We start from the raw sequence: 19,268 nt of genomic DNA, 5'->3' as shown, positions 1-19,268 counted from the left end.
TCTGTGTCTAGAATAACTAGTACACTGGTTAATCTTCTCTTCATCTCTTCAAAATTTTCTTCACATTTTTTCTATACACGTGAATGGTTGAGTCAAAGGGTCTACTATCTTGGAAAACCCATCGACTAACCACCTGTTTGTCAATCCCATAAAGTTTACCTCAACGATTGTCTTGAGACACTCTCATTTCAATATAGCTTCTACCCTCGTCGGATCCACGAAAATTCCTTGAGATGAAATAACAGGCCTAAGAATTGCACTTTGTTCAACCAAAATTCAAACTTAGATTGCTTGCTATATAACTTATGCTCTCTAAGTACGCCTAAATCTATCCTCTATATGCTATTCATGCTCCTCACGATTTTTAGAGTAAATAAGAATATCGTCGATGAAGACAACGAAAAAACTTATCCAAATAAGGAAAAAAATTTGTGTTCATGTAGTTCATAAATATCACTGAAGCATTAGTCACTCCAAACAACATCACCACAAACTCATAATGTCCATAACAAGAGTTGAATGTTGTCTTCTACATATCTTTTGGCTTTACCAAAATCTAATGATAACCCAATCTCAAATCAACCTTGGAAAATAACGCAATGTCCTGCAACTAAAATTGGACATCCAACACAAAATATATTGGTCGTGACCTATCATGATGCTGGTGTTGAAACCAGAATTTCACACTGTAGCTGATGGCAAACCCCGTGTAAGGGACGTGTCAAGGGACGAACCACAAGAGTCTGGGCTAAGCGCATATAAGAATAATGGGCCTCAATTAAGATAGTTGGGCCCAAGCTCTTATTCTCTTGGGCTAGTGATTATTGTAAATATTATAGTAGGTTTCTTTTGGGCCTTGTATTTTATCCCAAGTAGTAAAGATTTTATTTGGGCCTTGGGTTAGTAGTGTAGGGCTTTTGGGCCTAAGGTTGTGGACTAGAGTGTGGCACCATTAGGGTAGACTTGGGCAAGCTTGGACCATAAGTCAACCCCACATATACGTCTAGCTTGCTCTCCAAGTGTGAGGGCATGATGGTCTTTTGCGCCTAGGTGCATGAGAAGCATGCTCTTTCTGTAACATCCATAAATCAATAAATAATATATTACTTTATAAGCATTTTATTATATATTATTATTATTATTATTACAAATATATATATTAAATATTTTAGAATGTTAATAAAAAGAATACTTTTATAAAAGAAGAAACGTAAAAATTAATATCTTAAGTTACGTAAGTATGAAATTAAACATGGTTAGGTAAACTGAACATATTAGGTTATAAAAAAAATAATAAAAAAATAATAAAAAAATAAAAATAAAAATAAAAAGAAAAGAAAAAAAAAGCCTTCACTATTATCTGTTCAATTACTCTACGTCATGAGATGAGATCATAAGCTAATAAATGCATGTAAAATCACATGTTAAAGAAAAAAGAAAGATGAAATGAAAACTTAATCCATAACAAACCACGGTAACTAGAATTTGAAAAAAGAAAACAAAATTGAACAGTGTTACAAACCAAATAAACTAAATGTAATGATTAGGTGCATAGTATAAATAGGAGTAGTGGTAGTGAAACGAGATAGAGACACTAAGACCAAAGAAAAAAAAGGGAGAAGAGGAATTTGTGAGTATAAGTCGACAGTGAAGAAAATAGAAGAAGAAGTTAAAACGTTCACAAAGCTTTGGGATATATCTTTCGCAATAATTAAGGTAAGGGAAGGAGATATCTATCATTTTATTTTTACTTTAATTATTTTTTTATCTGTTCATAATTATTTTTATCTCTATATTTACCTTAAGTGAGGTGTCCCTAACCTCATTCTAGTTTATATTTAGTTCTCATTCCTATTTATTTATTTATATTCATCTCTAATTGAGCACTGATCCTATTTATATTTACTTCCATTTACTTATTTATATCTCCAGTTATATACTGGTCTCCTTCAATTATTTATATATATTATTTTTCTTTTTAATTATGCATCGATCATGTTTATTTAATTAAATAATTAAATGGTTAATATTGAAATAAAATTTACGATAAATGAAGATTTGATTATTGTAGTTGGAGGTATGACCTTGGGGATTTAAACGAGTTAGTATTACTCAAGATGAGATGTTCTTGAGTTACTTTGTTGGCCATGAGCTCATTTATCCTGACTAGTCACTACAAAATTAATCAATATCTTTATAAAAGTATAATAAAAATTCAGTTTCATGAACTTGGGAGAATTTTTATTTCATTTTATTTTATTATGATATGTTTTTTTTGTGATATTTGTCTCACTTCCCTATTTCTTTTGATTGTGTGCGAAAAACAAAATTTTACAACATTATCATAGATGGCTGCTCCGAACACGTCTGATCCCTTCTTCGCCGACATTGTAGCTGTTTTTCCGGGAAATGCATGGCAAACCAATGTAGTGAATAATTCTGTAACATTTCAGGGAACGGAAAACTCTACCATTACTTTTCTCTCTGCTCCGAATGCACCGATTGTCATCGAAGGACAAATCGGAGTTACCTTTTATTTACCCCCAACAGTCCAAGTGAATCCTATCCATAACCTTTTCCCTCCACCTGTTTGATAAACCGCATATGAGGGGGAAACTGTAAATAAATAACCCTTCTTCCTCTTCTAGTGTAGGAAATATAAAATGTACTAAACAATGTGGATATAGGAAGTATATAGTATTGTAAATATATATATAAATGTGAATATTTTAAATATAATTATATATTAGTGTATAAATTTTTGCCTCTAAATTTTTATAAGTATACTGTAATAAATAAATAAATAGATTTTTTTTATCGTCACACTTTCCACTTAACAAGTCACCTTTAGCCCATGACTCTATCTTGCCCCCCAAACTAGAGTAAATTAGGGTTTTGCTCTCCTTATTGTGAGCCACATCTAAGGTTTCTTTACTAATTTAAAAAGTATTTTTTACAATAGGAGAGGGCCTTTACTTATAGCCCAAGAAACCCTATATGTTTCTCACAAAAAGGGGAACAAAACCTTAATTTACTCTAGCTTGGGGACCAAGAGAAAGTCATGGGCTAAAGGTTTGCCAAGAGGCAAGAGCATGCTTCTCATGCACCTAAGCGCAAAAGAACATCATGCCCTCACACTTCGAGAGCAAGCTATGCGCATATATGGGGTTGACTTGTGGTCCAACCTTGCTCAAGTCAACCTTAAAGGCGTCACACTCTAGTCCATAACCTTAGGCCCAAAATCCATACACTACTAACCCAAGACCCAAATAAAAGTTCCAAAAGAAACATACTCTAAAATTTACAATAATTAGTGACCCAAGAGAATAAGAGCTTGGGCCTACCTATTTAAGCCAAAACGCCCTCTTCTTGTATGCAATTATCATTGCTCTTGTGGTTGGTCCTTCGACTCTAGTTCTGATCATCGGTAATCTAACATCTAGTCTCAACTTTTTCCTTAATAAAAATTTGTTCCATAATAACAAATGAGTTTGTGCAAAGCAATAAAACATTTACAACACTCTAGAGGATATCAACCTGAACATTTCTTTAGATACCATAGAGGATCTCTACCCTATCCATTATTGAACCACTTCAAGAAGATCTTGACCTTACCCACTTTTTGGCTATCCAAAAAAAATGTCTAGTCTTGTCTATTACAATCTTCCAAGAAAAACACTGTTGGAACACCTCGACAAATAACAACACAAAAACAAACCTAAATACCATTAATATAGGCAATGTGTTGTCTTAATTATTCACTTGTACCCTTGTCCTATTACAAAGCCACTTATTTGAGCAATGTTTAAAAAAATTACACGAAGCACTAACTTTAAATTTAATTATGTGATTGGGAATCCATAGACATTTAATGTCACTAAAAAATGTTGACATGAATATTCACCTTGAATTTATGGGTTTTCATCTTATTGAAAAGGTGTGTTTGAACTCAAATTTTTTCTTCACCAAGATAAAATGAAGTCATTCACTTGCTCTACGTATTCAATTGTAGAACAAAGTATTGCTCCAACATAAAAAAAAAAACTTAGAAGACATTATATAATGCAAGAAATCATGATAAACAAATTCAACCAATTACAATAAAGGTGTTTTGATTTTTTTATTTTCAACTAAAAGATCTTATGGTATCTCAATATTACCTTTACCATTATCATTTAACCATATATTTTCTAAAACCTTTAGAACTATGTGTTAAGGAAAAATCCAATACATAAAGCTGTCAACTTGACCCATAGCCCATGGGTTAACCTTGACTCATCTTTGAATAAGACCTCCTTTAAGGGGCTCCTTAAATTAGGGGGCAAAGAAAGCCCTAACCTTAAAGCCCCCATTAAAATGGGTTACGGTTAGGGCCAAGGTGGGCTTGGCTCCATTACAAGACTTTAATTATCTCTTAAAACAACACCTTCAACATGGGTAAAAGGTCGAGTTGAGCCGTCTTAGACTGAAATTCGAGACATAGCGACCCAAGGTAAGGTCAAAAGGGTCGTTTCGGGCCAAAATTTGAGATGAGCTATCTTAGGACAAAATGGGACAAGCCCTTTCAGGCTAAATTGAGACATGCCAACTCAAGCCAAAGATCGAGGCGTGTCAGCCTGAAGATCGAGACAGGACGAACTAGACTGAAAGTCGACACCGGCTGGAACAAGTCGAAAGTCGAGACAAGCAAGCCTAGGCCAAAGGTTGAGACAACCTGGCCCAAACTGAATGGTTGAGACCAGTTGGATCAGGACGAAAGTAGAGACGAGGCTACCTTGGCCGAAAGTCAAGATGGGTCAACCCAGGCCGAAGGTCAATATAGCACAATCTAGGCTAGGTTCATAGAACCAATTTTGGTTGAAAGTCCATACTATACGCCACAGGCTAGAGGTTAAGACGTGTTGGCCTGAGTCATAGGTCGAGAGACATGACAACCTGTGTCGAAGGTCGAGACTGGTCAGTTCGGGCCTAAGGTTGAGACAGGTCAACACGTCCTGAAGGTCGAGACGAGCTGACCTGGTTCAAAGCTTGAGCTAGAAAACCTGGGTTGAATGTTGAGATGGATCGATCAAGGCTAAAGGTCAAGACGTTTCAGCACATGCTAGCACACACGAAAGGTTAAGATGGAACGACCTACGCCGAAGGTCGAGAGAAGTCGTTCAAGGCCAAAGATTGAAATGGGCCAGTTTGTACCAGGCTAGTTTGTACAAAAGGTTGAGACGGGTCGGCCCGTGCCGAAGGTCGAGACGGGCCGTCCCTAGTCGAATGTTGCGAACGAGTTAGCCCGTGCCGAATGTCCAATAAGGTATTTAAAAATTAATGTTTTTTTAATCTTTTAAAAAATCTTATGAGTTGGTCTTGACTCACATGAATTTTGTGTGTATTTTGGCCATTTGAGCTTTTTAAATGAGGGATTCTTTTGTCCATAGTCCACGTGAGCCAGAGCCATGCCCTATGGGGTGAGCCAAATTGATAGGTCAACCAATACCCATGATTTTTACTAAATGCTAAAAACGAGAAAGCATTAGACATGGTCATTCTTCATTTTAAGACACAAATTTTGTTTAAATAATAGATCATGAAAGGTGTAAGTGTTTTGTTTGTGAAACAATATAACTTTATGTAGTCTTATTTTTACGTTAGCTAAGCATTAATATGCTCAAATGATATGCACATAAGTTTAAGCTAACATCGTACTTCCCAAATATCTATAGGCTTATTCTATGTTGTAGGGAAAATTCATTCCTTGTGTTTGACCCGACTTGGCCTAACATGGTTTTGCATCAATTCTATCTTAAGTGGATTAGGCCCAGGCATACTTAGCTCGACGTGGACTTGGCTCAACTCAATTGGATTGTTATCAAGTCGATCAAGGCCTTATTTACCTGGCTTGACCAAATCTCGACCTAAATTAGCCTTATATGGATTAGCCTTAAATCAGCTTAACATGGTTGACCTAATTTGGACACGAGCTAACTTTACTTGACTTGGATTCAGTTCAACTCGACCAATTAACATGGATTTTGCCTAACCTAATTAGACTTAGGCTCAATCTAACCAAGACTAGTTTATGTATGGCCTAGACCAACTTAATTGGGTCTGACTTGACTTGACTTATGTTTTACCCAATTTGAAGTTAGGCCCAACCTGATCCAGCTTGACGTGTGTTTGGTTAACCCAACCTAACCTAGATTTTTCTAGCCTAGCTTGACTTTGGTGGGACATGATCCAATTTGTATTGGGCTTGGTCCAATCGATTTTGCATGACTTTGCCTAGCCCAACTGAACTTCCATGAGTTAGGCCCAATCTAACTTAATCTTGCCTTTCCTGATATGACTTGACCTACATTTCATAACTTGAACTCACTTAGACTCAACTTAATTTTAGGATTTTCAAAATCTAAAAAATTCGCCCGTCTATATCCAATTCAAATTCAATTAAATAAATTGAACTTAAAAGTAATATGGATTTAGATAATTATAAATTAATTTTTTTTGCGATCCTCAAATATGGATGTAACCTTTGAGCTTGTATAAACCTAAACCAATATAGATTTGTATTGTATTGAATTAGTTATTTGTTAGAAGGTATAGTCTCATTTTCTTGAAAGAAAAAAAAAACTAATTTTGCATGCAATAAAACTTTTTAACCAATAAAAGAAAACTATATATACCTATTACTGTAAAATAAACAGTCAAAATTTCCTTAATATATTACAAAAGAGTAATGAAGAATGTCTTAAAAATATAAAAAAAGGTTTAATTACTCGAATGACATTAATAATTTTTTTCTAAAAGAAACCTAATTGAGACACTTTTCAAATGTTGAGACATAAAAATTGACATTTTTTTAAGAGCGAATACCAAATTGACACACACATACCAAAGTGAGAACATATGAGAAATTAAACCAAAAAAATACTATATATATATATATTATAGAATTAATTAATCATATTTAGAAGAAAAAAACCAAAAAACGTGAACGACATGATTCGAACCTACACAAGCAAAGCCCACATGATTTCTAGTCATGCCCGATAACCACTCCGACAAGTCCACTTCATGACATGTGCATATATATATGTAGTAAAATGTTTCAAGTTTAGAACAAATTTAGATAGTAAGAACATTGTAAAAAAAAAAACTAATAACATATAATACAATATTATAATTATATTCCCTTTAGCTTGGTGTTTATGTAGTACATGGCCTTGTAGTGAATAAATTTTAAAAGTTATTTATCCATAATAATTGACAAGAAATCTTCAAGTGAGACGAATTTGAGGACAAATTCATTTTAAGAAGGAGGGTATGATAGGGGACTATCTCCTAAACTTCGAGTGGTACAAATTTGAGGACAAATTCTCTTAAAAAAGGATAGAATGATAGAGGACTATCCCAAGATTCCATACAAAAAGAACTTGAAGGTGAACCTTTACAATTTAAATGACCTATGACAAGGGCAATGACCAAGAGATTGAAAGATCAAAACTATTCAAGGCTCCTGATGCTACAAGCAATCTGAAATTCAAAGAATATGAAGATCATGACTTGAAGCACATTTGAAGAATATTTTTTAGGAAAATTAGTTTATGTTTTTAGACTTTGGGTTTCCTCTTAGAAATTAGTTATGTTCTATGTTTTTGGGCTTTAAACTTTCTTTTATAAATTAGTTTATGTTTTTATGTTTTGGGCTTGGGCCTTATTGTAGGGTTCTCAAGTTTTCTTAAACTTATGTGCCTATATATAGAGGTACCAAAAACAATGTAGACACTTTTAGTCATATATTGAATTTGATTTCATTAAAGAGAGGATTCTCTTTGTTCTTGGCTTAGGCCTCTGGTTCTTATCAAAGATTAATATCTTTGTGGCGAATCTTCACTTGACTTATCAATCTACTAGATTGTGGCATCCTCCATCTTTGTCTTATTCCGCGTTCTTCTATGATTTATTCATGTTGTGCCTCTTGAGGATTCAAATTCAGAAACGATCATACTCTTTCCTGGATAGGATCGTATCAATAATAACTTGCAATAATTCAATTGGACTAAAATAAAGGAATGTTTGGATTCACAAATAGAAGCATAGAAGATGACCCTATGTTGGCCTCGTGTTCATTGTCTAAGCTACCCCATATAAATAAATTTGTGTTATATGCTAGATGATTAGATGCCTCTAACCAAGGGACCCACAAAAAGAGCAATGGCTAGGAGGATACAAGAGGAATGGGCCTCCAATGCACATACAAGGCCCAAGATGAACTTTACATGGGCAAAGGAAGATGTGAAGACCTAGCCTAAAACTCTTTGTTTGTAAATATTAGAATACGGTTTATTTTTGGGCTTTGTATTTTGGGCCTAGTAGAACAGGGTTTTCTTTAGGCCATGTATTAGGCCTTAGAGGAAATTGGGCTTTAGAAGTAATTTTGGACCAAAAAGGGGAATTGGGCCAAATGGGCCAAGAGTAGTGTATCTACTCTAGAAAAGCCTAGAAGCTTCTCAAACTTGCTCTCCAAGGATGAGAGTTAGCTTCCCATGGCAAGACAAGTGTGACTTGCTTAGGTGGCAAGTCACACCTCCCACATGCTCCTTTTTGGCTCCAAAATTCAAATTTCTAGACTCCTTTTTCCCTCCACTTTTTGGAGACTCCTTGATCTCATTTTAGCCTATAAATAGAGAGCTTAGGACCCTTGTATTTTCATTCATGAATATAGTAGAGAAATTATGTTGAGATGGCTCCAGACTCCTCTCTTTTTCTGAATCAACTTAGGCTAGAGTTCTCCTTCTTGGTTTCCTCTAGCCTCCTTCCTTGAGTGTTGGCCCAACCTCATTTGAGAGCTTCTCCAAACACCATTGCCGCACTACTTCTCCTCTCCTTTTCTAGCTTTCGCACCTTCATTCTTCTCCATGGAAGCCCTATCAATTCCGCATGGCTTCTCCTTGACTTCTTTACTCTTGAAGATGGACTCATCATGTGGTATCTAGAGCCTTGGTTGATCAAGCTTGATGTCAAGAGATAAGTTCATCTTCCTTGTGGTTTTTCTTTCAATTTTCGTGTTGTTCATCCATTTTTCTTTGTGTTCTTTCATTTTTTGTGTTGTTCTTCCATTTTCTTTGAGTTTTCTTCAAGTTTCCTTCAAATCAACCGAACATCTATGAGTCTACATGAATTCTATGGATTCAAATGGTAGATCTCCATGATTTTTGGTTCGCATTTGTTCTTAAGTTCCATTTATTTTTCCAGCAACATTTTCTTTACTTCCTAGTGTTCTTCATTTTCATTCGGTTGTTTCCATTTATTTTCAATTTATCATCTTGTGTTTTGTCTTAAGTCATGTTTAAGTGTTTTGTTTCATCTCCATTTTCGTTTCATTTGCTATTTTCTGCATTTTCTTGATGAGAACCAAGTCCTACACCACACAAAAGAGCAATGAACATCAAAGTGATGCTTGTGGATGTGTAAGACATGTTCTCACTGTTTTTGATCCATTTCACCAATTGGATTCTTGCTTTTGTGTGTTCTAGATGTTCTTCTATGATTCATGCTTGATTCTAGATCATAATCAAGTTCATTCTACTTGAATTTCATAGAACATCTTCTCAATTTCCGTGAGCAACTATGCTCTAGTCTCTGTTTTCAGTTTTTACTGCACACACACATACTGTTTGTGATTTATCCTGAACACATGGTTCAAAAAAAAAAACTTTATGATTTTTCCTCTTAAAGAAGAGAGATAGACGAAAATAAAAAAAAAATAATCACTAAAAAATGTTGAGTACAAAAAATATGAAAAATCTGTGAAGTTGAGACATCAATCAGCGTTTTCTGGATTGTCAGTTTCTGAAAAATTCATTTTCAGTGCTGTTTTGTGTGCGTTTTACTGTGTTTTAAGTGCTCTTTGTTGATATAATTCTTGGCTTAGGTGTGTGCTCTATATTGCCTTGAGTTGCCTTAATTTCAAGTGGATTCTTCCCTTCATTTGGCACTGTTGCAATGAGTACTATAAGCTTCATGTTTGAGCACTTCTTTTTCAGATTTTCTCTTCAATTCTAGTGTCATTCTTTAGGTAATTCATTTGAGTGCTTAACTTGTTTCTTTGCCTTATTTCTAGTTTGTCTTTCTTTGTTAAATATTTGAGTATGTTTCATGTATATTCCACTTGAGTTTAGCTCTTCTTTCATTTAAGCTTTTCTTGTATTTCCTTATTGGCTTCTTTGGTTTGGTGTTACATTCTTGGTGGAAGATTTCTTTGGAGGTAACCAAATACTCAAGGTAGCATCCTAGGAGGTGGAAACCAAAGTGGAACTCCAAGCTACAAGTGAAGTTCACAAAGGAGAAAATTCAAAGCAAACACTTGAGGGAGACACATTTTGGAGGCTGGACCAAGAGTTTGAGAGACATAGCTTGGCATAGCATAGTTTTATTTTGGTTTTTGTTGTTTTGATGTCACAGATTTTGTGTAATTTTCTTCCTTTCAGTTTTCTCCTTTCATTTGGCTTAGGTGGGAAAATGCTTTAGAGCAATCCCATCCTTAGCATTTAATTGTAATAGTTTAAGGTGTAGTGTGAGGTTCAAGGGGTTCCAAAGGCCACTTGAATTTTCACTTAGGATTTTCGTCTAGTTTATGTTTTCAGTTTTTACATTTTTTGCCTTTATGTTTTAAATGTCCAGGTTTTATGTAATTTGTATGATTGCTTCTATGTTTTAGGTCACCGTGATATCTAGGTGCAAATCTTTAAACACTTAGTTGACCTTTCTTTGGTCATAAGATTTCACACACTTTGGAAGTTGTTTTTCACAATTAAGATCTGTCTTGTTGGGAAATTTTATTGAGAATTTTTGTGAAAGAAATTTAGAGATTTCTGGCTAGGAAAGGTTTGGTTTCTAAGCCTGTCCATGAGACTCACCTCCCTTTCCTGGGAACATCTCTAGAAATCTTTTCCTTTATATTCTCTTTAAAATTCCTAAAGTTTCTTTGTGAAAATTTGTTTAGATAAGTGTTTCAAAAGTGTATTCCAAAATGAGTTATCGTTTGTACAATAGATTACATTTAGGTAGTCATAGTGAAGATAAAATGCATCATACACATGAGAGTACATTCCCTTTCTTTGGTGAGGACATAAGTGCATTATCATACATATCTTGGGAGAGGGAAATAGATGATTTGGTGCAATCATTCCATCTTAGACATAGTAAATACTACTTTCTTACTTTGTGCATTTCTAGTTTTGTAGGACATGCAAGAGAGTGGTGGGATTATAGGCAGTTTAGAGTGGAAAAAGGAAGAAAATCTCCCATTCAAAATTGGAGTGAGTTGAGAGCATGCATGAGAAAAACATTCATACCACCTTCCTTTGATTTTGATCGTGAGATAGAGAAAAACAAAATTGAGATAGCAAGAAGGAAGGAGGAAAAACTCACAATACTCTTAAGAGAGATGAGGGAGTTGGAAGAAAAAGAAAAAATAAGAATTCAGAAAAGAGAGCAAAAAGAAAGAGAGAAATTTGAGCAAGAATTGAGAGAAGAAGAGGAAAAGTTGAGAAAACAAAAGGAGGAAGAAAAGAGAATAAAATATGAAGAGGAAAAGAGAGTAAGACAAGAGGCAGAGTTTAAAAGAAATGAGGAAGAGATTGAGAGGAAAGAAATAATGCTTAGGGAACAACATCCTACGGCTCCTTGCATAGACTTCAAGGGAGTAATTCCATCTTTCAACTCTTCTTTATTAATCATTAATACTTTTGTTTTAACTCTCCCTAAAATTGTTTTTCCATCTTCACGCATCATTCCATATTCCTCAAGAGATTTGCAAGAGTCAATCTCTGACCTAGAATTACCTTTTTGGACTCAATTAGGTCAAAGTGAAAATCAATGTTTTAGTGAAGTGGGTTTCATTGAAAATATTTCCAAACATAAAATCCCATTGTCATGTGTCTTCGGAAAACATAGTCTACATGATGTCCATAATTTTAATGAAAATTTATTTGATGATTTTTGTAGATGTGTTTTTGATCCGGGAGGAATAAAGCTTTCGAAGCTATGGGCCTTAAAGAATCCTCTAGATCTGAGGACAAATCTTCTTCAAGAGGGAGGGGATGATGAATATCACCCTACAGGGCTTTTCAGCTTGGGCCAATGGCCTGGCCAATTTAGTTTTTTCTTTGTCATTAAATAAATACATATTTTTGAATGATTTAATTTTAGTCTAATAAATGGGCTTTATTATGCAGTGTATTTGGGCCTAGACTACAATATCTGCCAGTAGCCTACTAATGTTCTTAGTGTGGATTCATTGTATCCAGTAGCTTGCTTAAGCTAGTTGAACGTGTAAAGAGAATCAACCCAATATTTGAGTGGTACAGATGATGAGGCAGAAATTTCAGATTTAAGGACAAATCCTTCTCAAGAGGGAGGGGATGATGAGATGCCTCTAACCAAGGGACCCACAAAAAGAGCAATGGCTAGGAGGATACAAGAGGAATGGGCCTCCAATGCACATACAAGGCCCAAGATGAACTTTACATGGGCCAAGGAAGATGTGAAGACCTAGCCTAAAACTCTTTGTTTGTAAATATTAGAATACGGTTTATTTTTGGGCTTTGTATTTTGGGCCTAGTAGAACAGGGTTTTCTTTAGGCCATGTATTGGGCCTTAGAGGAAATTGGGCTTTAGAAGTAATTTTGGACCAAAAAGGGGAATTGGGCCAAATGGGCCAAGAGTAGTGTATCTACTCTAGAAAAGCCCAGAAGCTTCTCAAACTTGCTCTCCAAGGATGAGAGTTAGCTTCCCATGGCAAGACAAGTGTGACTTGCTTAGGTGGCAAGTCACACCTCCCACATGCTCCTTTTTGGCTCCAAAATTCAAATTTCTAGACTCCTTTTTCCCTCCACTTTTTGGAGACTCCTTGATCTCATTTTAGCCTATAAATAGAGAGCTTAGGACCCTTGTATTTTCATTCATGAATATAATAGAGAAATTCTGTTGAGATGACTCCAGACTCCTCTCTTTTTCTGAATCAACTTAGGCTAGAGTTCTCCTTCTTGGTTTCCTCTAGCCTCCTTCCTTGAGTGTTGGCCCAACCTCACTTGAGAGCTTCTCCAAACACCATTGTCGCACCACTTCTCCTCTCCCTTTCTAGCTTTCGCACCTTCATCCTTCTCCATAGAAGCTCCATCAATTCCGCATGGCTTCTCCTTGGCTTCCTTACTCTTGAAGATGGACTCATCACTAAACCACTAATGTAAGAACCTAATACAACAAGTAATTCTTAGTTACAACTCAACATGGAGCTTGAAAATTTCAACTACAATTAGACCATAACCATTACTGGCAATGTACTATATATGAAACTCTAAGTAAGACCATAACCATAAGACCCTTTTGTGGCACACCATTTGAAGACATGTTTCACTAATTTTAGCTCTAAAAGGGAAAGAAACTAAATTTGTTATTCACTTTCCAGAAAATATAGAAAAATCTTTCATGGTTAAAAAAATAAAACTTCAACGTAATTATTTAGAGCTCCCATTTGCTTGGTGTGGACATAAGGCGATGCATCTTAAAATCCCATGAACTAAATTGAAGTTCACACTACAAGAAAATTCTCAATTAGAAACCAATTTTAGAAACCAAAAATACTTAATAACTATATTGACTAATTTAGATACCAATTTACAAAATTAAAAATTATCGATTACTAAAATAGTCATTATTATAAATAAAAAGTTATAATTAGTAACTAAATTGGTCACTAATTAATTAGAGACTAATTTAAAAACTAATTCATTTTGGTAACAAAATTCTAGTTAGCTAATTTTTAGTGATCAAATTCCTTTGGTATCTAAAACCATGGTAACTAATTTTAAAGACCAATTTAGTGACCAATTATAATTTTTTATTTATAATAGTGACTATTTTAGTAACCAATAACTTTTAGTTTTATAAGTTGGTATCTAAATTGGTAACTATAATTACTAATAATTATTGGTCACTATAGTTACTACTAATTATTGGTCACTAAAGATGGTCACTCTTTAGAAATTTTCTTGTAGTATCAGTAGAAGAATGACAACAAAAATTACTAGAAAATTGAAACCGTCCTTTCTTTTTGCACTCCAAATATGAGATGATTAAATTATTTATAATTAAAATAGAAAAAGTCGTTTTATTTTCTCTTTTCCTAATATGAAAATTAGTTCCTTCTCTCTTCTCATCCTACAAGGTATTTAGGTGTTGAAGCTCTACTTTTAGACTAAAAAGAAAAATTTGAACAACACAGGCTTCAAGAACGACAAATCATTCTAGCAAATGTTGCTGCCACTAACAAAAAATCCTCACGAAAACTCTATAGATCACATAGGTGAAAGGTTCAGGAATTTTCAAACCAGAAATTTCAGAGGCTCATATAGAAACAATAATCGATTGCAAGCCTATCTAGTTGTGTTCAGTGCCAAATTTGTGGGAAGCTTAGGCATATGGCTCTTGATTGCAAGCATATGTATGACCACGAAAATGGATGGAAACCCATCCAAGAAGCTGCAACATGGGCCAATGGCAAGGGCCAATGTTATTTTCTTTGCTTTGTATTTTAGACAATCTTAAATTGATAGTCTTTCTTCCAGACTCCCTTCCTATAACTTTTCCTTGAGAGTTTGTTGAACCTCTCTCAAGAAAACACTCCAATCCACTCTTCAAACACATCTAATTCTTCATCCATGTTGCTTCCACTTCCATCAATCTTGTTCTTCTTCAATTCTGTAGTTCAACATGGAGAAACTTCAAGTTCACGAAGTCACTTTCCATCATTTGGTATCAGAGTGATGGTTCTTCGAGAGATAAGTGATCTTGATCCAATTTCGTGTTGTTTACTATTTTCCTTACACATCTATATATTATTTTGTGTTGAGAGATACATTTGTTTCGTCATGTCTTTAAATTTTGGTTCACATTCGTTTGTTCTTCTTGAAGCATTGTAATGTGTTGTAGGTTCTGTCTTAATCGATTAAATGCCATATTAATTGATTAATTTGTTTATTTTTTGTGTTTTTTTTGTCTTTTTTTGCATGGATAAAAGTGGTTTGGTCAATTTTGTCATGTGGGATCCAGACTACAACAATAAAATTGGAATATCAACTCTTGATTTAAGAAAAAAAATGATTTAGGTACAATTGATCAGTTTTTTGTGTTCTCTATTTGTTCAAATTATATACTATTCATGAATAGTATCCCCTGATTTAACAAATAAAATGTCTTGATGGTTTATTTTATTTTATTTTATATCAGGAAGCTGAGGATGATCTAAAATATTTTTCCAGAGGATCTGGATGTCCTGCTTGTAAGTTTTGAAATGGTTGAAAGGCCAAAAAGGGAGAGGGGGGGGTGGGTGGGTGGGTTGAATTGGCTTGTTAAAAAATTAGGAAATCTTTAAAGTCTAAAAACTATCTTTAATTAAATCAATTCGATCACCAAGTTTGGATGCAAAAATCTCTGGACAATATACTTTCAATCAATTAAAAACAGAGTTAGTCGATTGATTTTACTAGACAGATACTGTACTAGTATAATCAATCGATTGAATCAGAAAAATAGTCGAGTAAAATACTGAAAAATAGAGACGCTGACAATTTTTTCCTTGTCCTATCTATTTTTGATTGGCACTGTAGTGTTATATTCCTGTAGTATTGTTTTTTTTGTTATGAATGATAGTAAAATTATTTTTCAATAAATATAAGTTGGAAGTTGCAAAACTTGCTTTTTTATAAAATGTTTTTCTGATGTATGAATATATTTTTGATAAGATGCCATTGTGATGTATTAATATAGACTTAATGTACTTAAATAAATATGATTGTTTGTCCTTTAATACAATTAATTATATAAAATGGAGTTTAAAAAAACAATGCGACAATCAAGTAAGTTATTAAGTTTTTAATTAACATAAAGGATTAATAAAATTATTTTGATAACTTTCATGAAAAACTTTACTATAAATAAGATTACAAAATTGATTTCAGATTTGATAGTATTAGTTATCCGCTTTGTATGGAAAATTGATCACATACTAGTTAACAAAATTAAATGGAGAAGTTTTTTGTTTATACTATTAAGATAAAATATTTTGCACATAATTAAGTGCTTCTCATTCATTGCTATTCTTACTGGGTTTGGTAGAACAATCTCCGAGGTGGGGATTGACATATGGTCGAGTTCTAAGTCACAAAGGGAAAATTCACTTGAAAAGAATCTATGTTGCTAAATTCAATAAGAGTTTTATGAGTAATAATTGTGGTTATGGTTATGGTCTCACTGCAATTGAAAATTTCATGCTCCATGTTGAGTTGTAACTAAGAATTACTTTTTGTATTTTGTTGTTACATTAGTGGTTCATAATGACATAAGACAAACTTATTTATATGGAGTAGCTTAAACAATGAACATGAGGCTAACATAGGGTCTTTTTCTATTCTTTTATTTCTCAATCCAAACCTTTTTTATTTTAGTGAAATTGAATTTTTGCATGCTATCAATATGAATAATTAACTTGTAAAAATTATTCAATGCAAGACCATCTACTACATAAACACCAAGCTAATAAGAGAAAAACATAGCAAAAGATTAGTATAAAGTAAATGTAAAAACAAGATCAACACACAAAGTTACATGGTTTGACTAAAGCATAAATGATCATCTTCAATTTATGTTAACCGCGATTTTCATTATTACACATATATAATTTTAGTGAAAAATCATTAAAACAGGGAATATAATTATAATTTATATTATTTCCATTATATTTTAAGTTATTATCTTATCTTTTTGTACTATGTATGTTTCTTACTATCCAAAGAATAATTAAAAAAAAAACTTGTATTTGTTTTCAGACATTCAAAAGTTCTCCAGTACATACATATGTTGATGTCATTAAGTGGACGTGCCAGAGTGGTTATTGGACATGACTAGAAATCATGTGGGCTTTGCCTGCGCAGGTTCAAATCTTGCCATTCACTTTTTTGGTTTTTTCTTCAGTTTTATAGGTAAGGATCAACTAATGGACTTTTTTTAAAAGATGAAAAGATATTAATTTTTTAAATATCTTATTGGACATTCGACACAAGCTGACTCATTGGACATTCAACGCGAAATAGTCTTCGGTCTGGGCCCGCTGTTTGTACTAAACTTCAAATTCCTAAGGTTAATTATTGTTCTATCTTCTCTTCTTTTATGTTCCTTCTATTGCAAATCATAATTGGGGATACTTTAGACTTGAAACTACAATTCTATCTTTGTTTCGATTATTGTTGAAACTTTTTTTACCTTGATGAAGATTGCAAGCTTTTGAATGTGAGTATTTTTATTCTGGGTTTACTAGGAAATGACTAGGTATGTAAATGTTTTTTTTAATCCTTAGCTCAAGGAAATTCACTTATATGCCATAGGGATTGTGTTATGTGTTTGACACTGACAATTTGTTTTTTGACTATTTTTTTATTAGTTTCTAAATTGGTTTCTAAAACTATAATAATGACAGTGACAATGACAACGACAATCGACAAAGATGACGACGACAACAACAACAACAACAATAATAATAATAATAATAATAATAATAATAATAATAATAATCGTACATACCCTACACAACAAATATGCTACGTGATGTGGTCCAACAAGGTCCATTCAATTTTACTAACCTAACGTGGTTTGACAATATTATGAGATATATTTATTGGTACCAATATTCATATATTAACATTATATATGACTTAATCTCAGTAATTTGATTACATTTTGATATTCTTTAATACCATATATGGACACAGAATAGTTAAAAAAAACTTGTATTTGTTTTCAAACATTCAAAAGTTTTTCACTACATGCATACGTTGATGTCATCAAGTGGACGTGCTGGAGTGGTTATCGGGCATGACTAGAAATCATGTGGGCTTTGCCCGCCCAGGTTCGAATCCTGCCGTTCATGCTTTTTGGTTTTTTTCTTCAGTTATGTAGGTTAAAGTTAGCTCATGGGCTTTTTTTAAAAGATGAAAAGATATTAATTTTTTAAATATCTTATTAGACATTCGACACAAGCTCTCTCATCGGACATTCGGTGCGAATTAGTCTGCGATCTGGGCCCGTTTTTTGTATTAAACTTCAAATTCTTAGGGTTAATTGTTGTTCTCTCTTCTCTTCTTTTATGTTTCCTCTATGTGCAAATCATAATTGGGGATACTTTAGACTTGAAACTTCAGTTCTATTTTTGTTTCAGTTATTGTTGAAACTTTTTTATCCTTGATGTGATTGGAAGCTTTTGAATGTGAGTATTAATATTTGGGGTTTACTAGGAAATGGCTAGGTATGTAAATGTTTCTTTTTAATCCTTAGCTCAAGGAAATTCATTTATATGCCATAGGGGTTGTGTTATGTGTTTGACACTGACTATTTGTTGTTTGACTATTTTTTATTAGTTTCTAAATTGATTTCTAAAACTATAATAACGACAACGACAATCGACAAAGACGACAACAACAACAACAACAACAACAATAATAATAATAATAATAATAATAATAATAATAATCGTACATACCCGGCACAACAAATATGCTACGTGATGTGGTCCAACAAGGTCCATTCAACTTTACTAACCTAACGTGGTTTGACGATATTCTGAGATATATTTGTTGGTGCCATTATTCATATATTAACATTATATATGAGTTAATCTCAGTAATTTGATTACATTTTGATATTCTTTAATATCATATATGGATACAGAATAGTTAAAAAAAACTTGTATTTGTTTTCAAACATTCAAAAGTTTTCTAATACATACATATGTTAATGTCATCAAGTGGACGTGCCGGAGTGGTTATCGGGCATGACTAGAAATCATGTGGGCTTTGCTCGCGCAGGTTCAAATCCTGCCGTTCACGCTTTTTGGTTTTTTTCTTTAGTTCTGTAGCTCAGGATCAACTCATGGGCTTTTTTTAAAAGATGAAAAGATATTAATTTTTTAAATATCTTATTGGACATTCGACACAAGCTGACTCATCGGACATTCGACGCGAAATAGTGTGCGGTTTGGGCCCGCTGTTTGTACTAAACTTCAAATTCTTAGGGTTAATTATTGTTCCCTCTTCTCTTCTTTTATGTTTCCTCTATGTGTAAATCATAATTGGGGATACTTTAGACTTGAAACTACAATTCTGTCTTTGTTTCGGTTATTGTTGAAACATTTTTAACCTTATTGTGATTGCAAGCTTTTGAAT

At 33.6% G+C, this 19,268-nt stretch overlaps 1 protein-coding gene and 2 non-coding genes across 3 annotated transcripts; all 3 read left to right on the top strand.

Moving 5' to 3' along the window:
- The first annotated feature begins 8,829 nt into the window (after window positions 1–8,829).
- Window positions 8,830–12,936, top strand: LOC146880939 (uncharacterized). The gene has a single exon (XM_085668426.1). The coding sequence runs from the start codon at window positions 11,024–11,026 to the stop codon at window positions 12,173–12,175; it is 1,152 nt and encodes a 383-aa protein (XP_085524552.1). The 5' UTR covers window positions 8,830–11,023; the 3' UTR covers window positions 12,176–12,936.
- A 4,959-nt stretch (window positions 12,937–17,895) lies between these two features.
- Window positions 17,896–17,977, top strand: TRNAS-AGA (transfer RNA serine (anticodon AGA)). Its single transcript has one exon. It is a non-coding gene; the product is annotated as a tRNA-Ser (tRNA).
- Window positions 17,978–18,850: 873 nt separating this feature from the next.
- On the top strand, window positions 18,851–18,932 carry TRNAS-AGA (transfer RNA serine (anticodon AGA)). Its single transcript has one exon. It is a non-coding gene; the product is annotated as a tRNA-Ser (tRNA).
- Window positions 18,933–19,268: the final 336 nt, after the last annotated feature.

The sequence above is a fragment of the Vigna unguiculata genome, chromosome 11 (genome assembly GCF_037176805.1).
Source record: "Vigna unguiculata cultivar grain cowpea cultivar isolate G323 ecotype 2 chromosome 11, ASM3717680v1, whole genome shotgun sequence".
Classification (NCBI taxonomy): Eukaryota; Viridiplantae; Streptophyta; class Magnoliopsida; order Fabales; family Fabaceae; genus Vigna; species Vigna unguiculata.
This window is presented reverse-complemented; position numbering and strand designations above follow the sequence as displayed.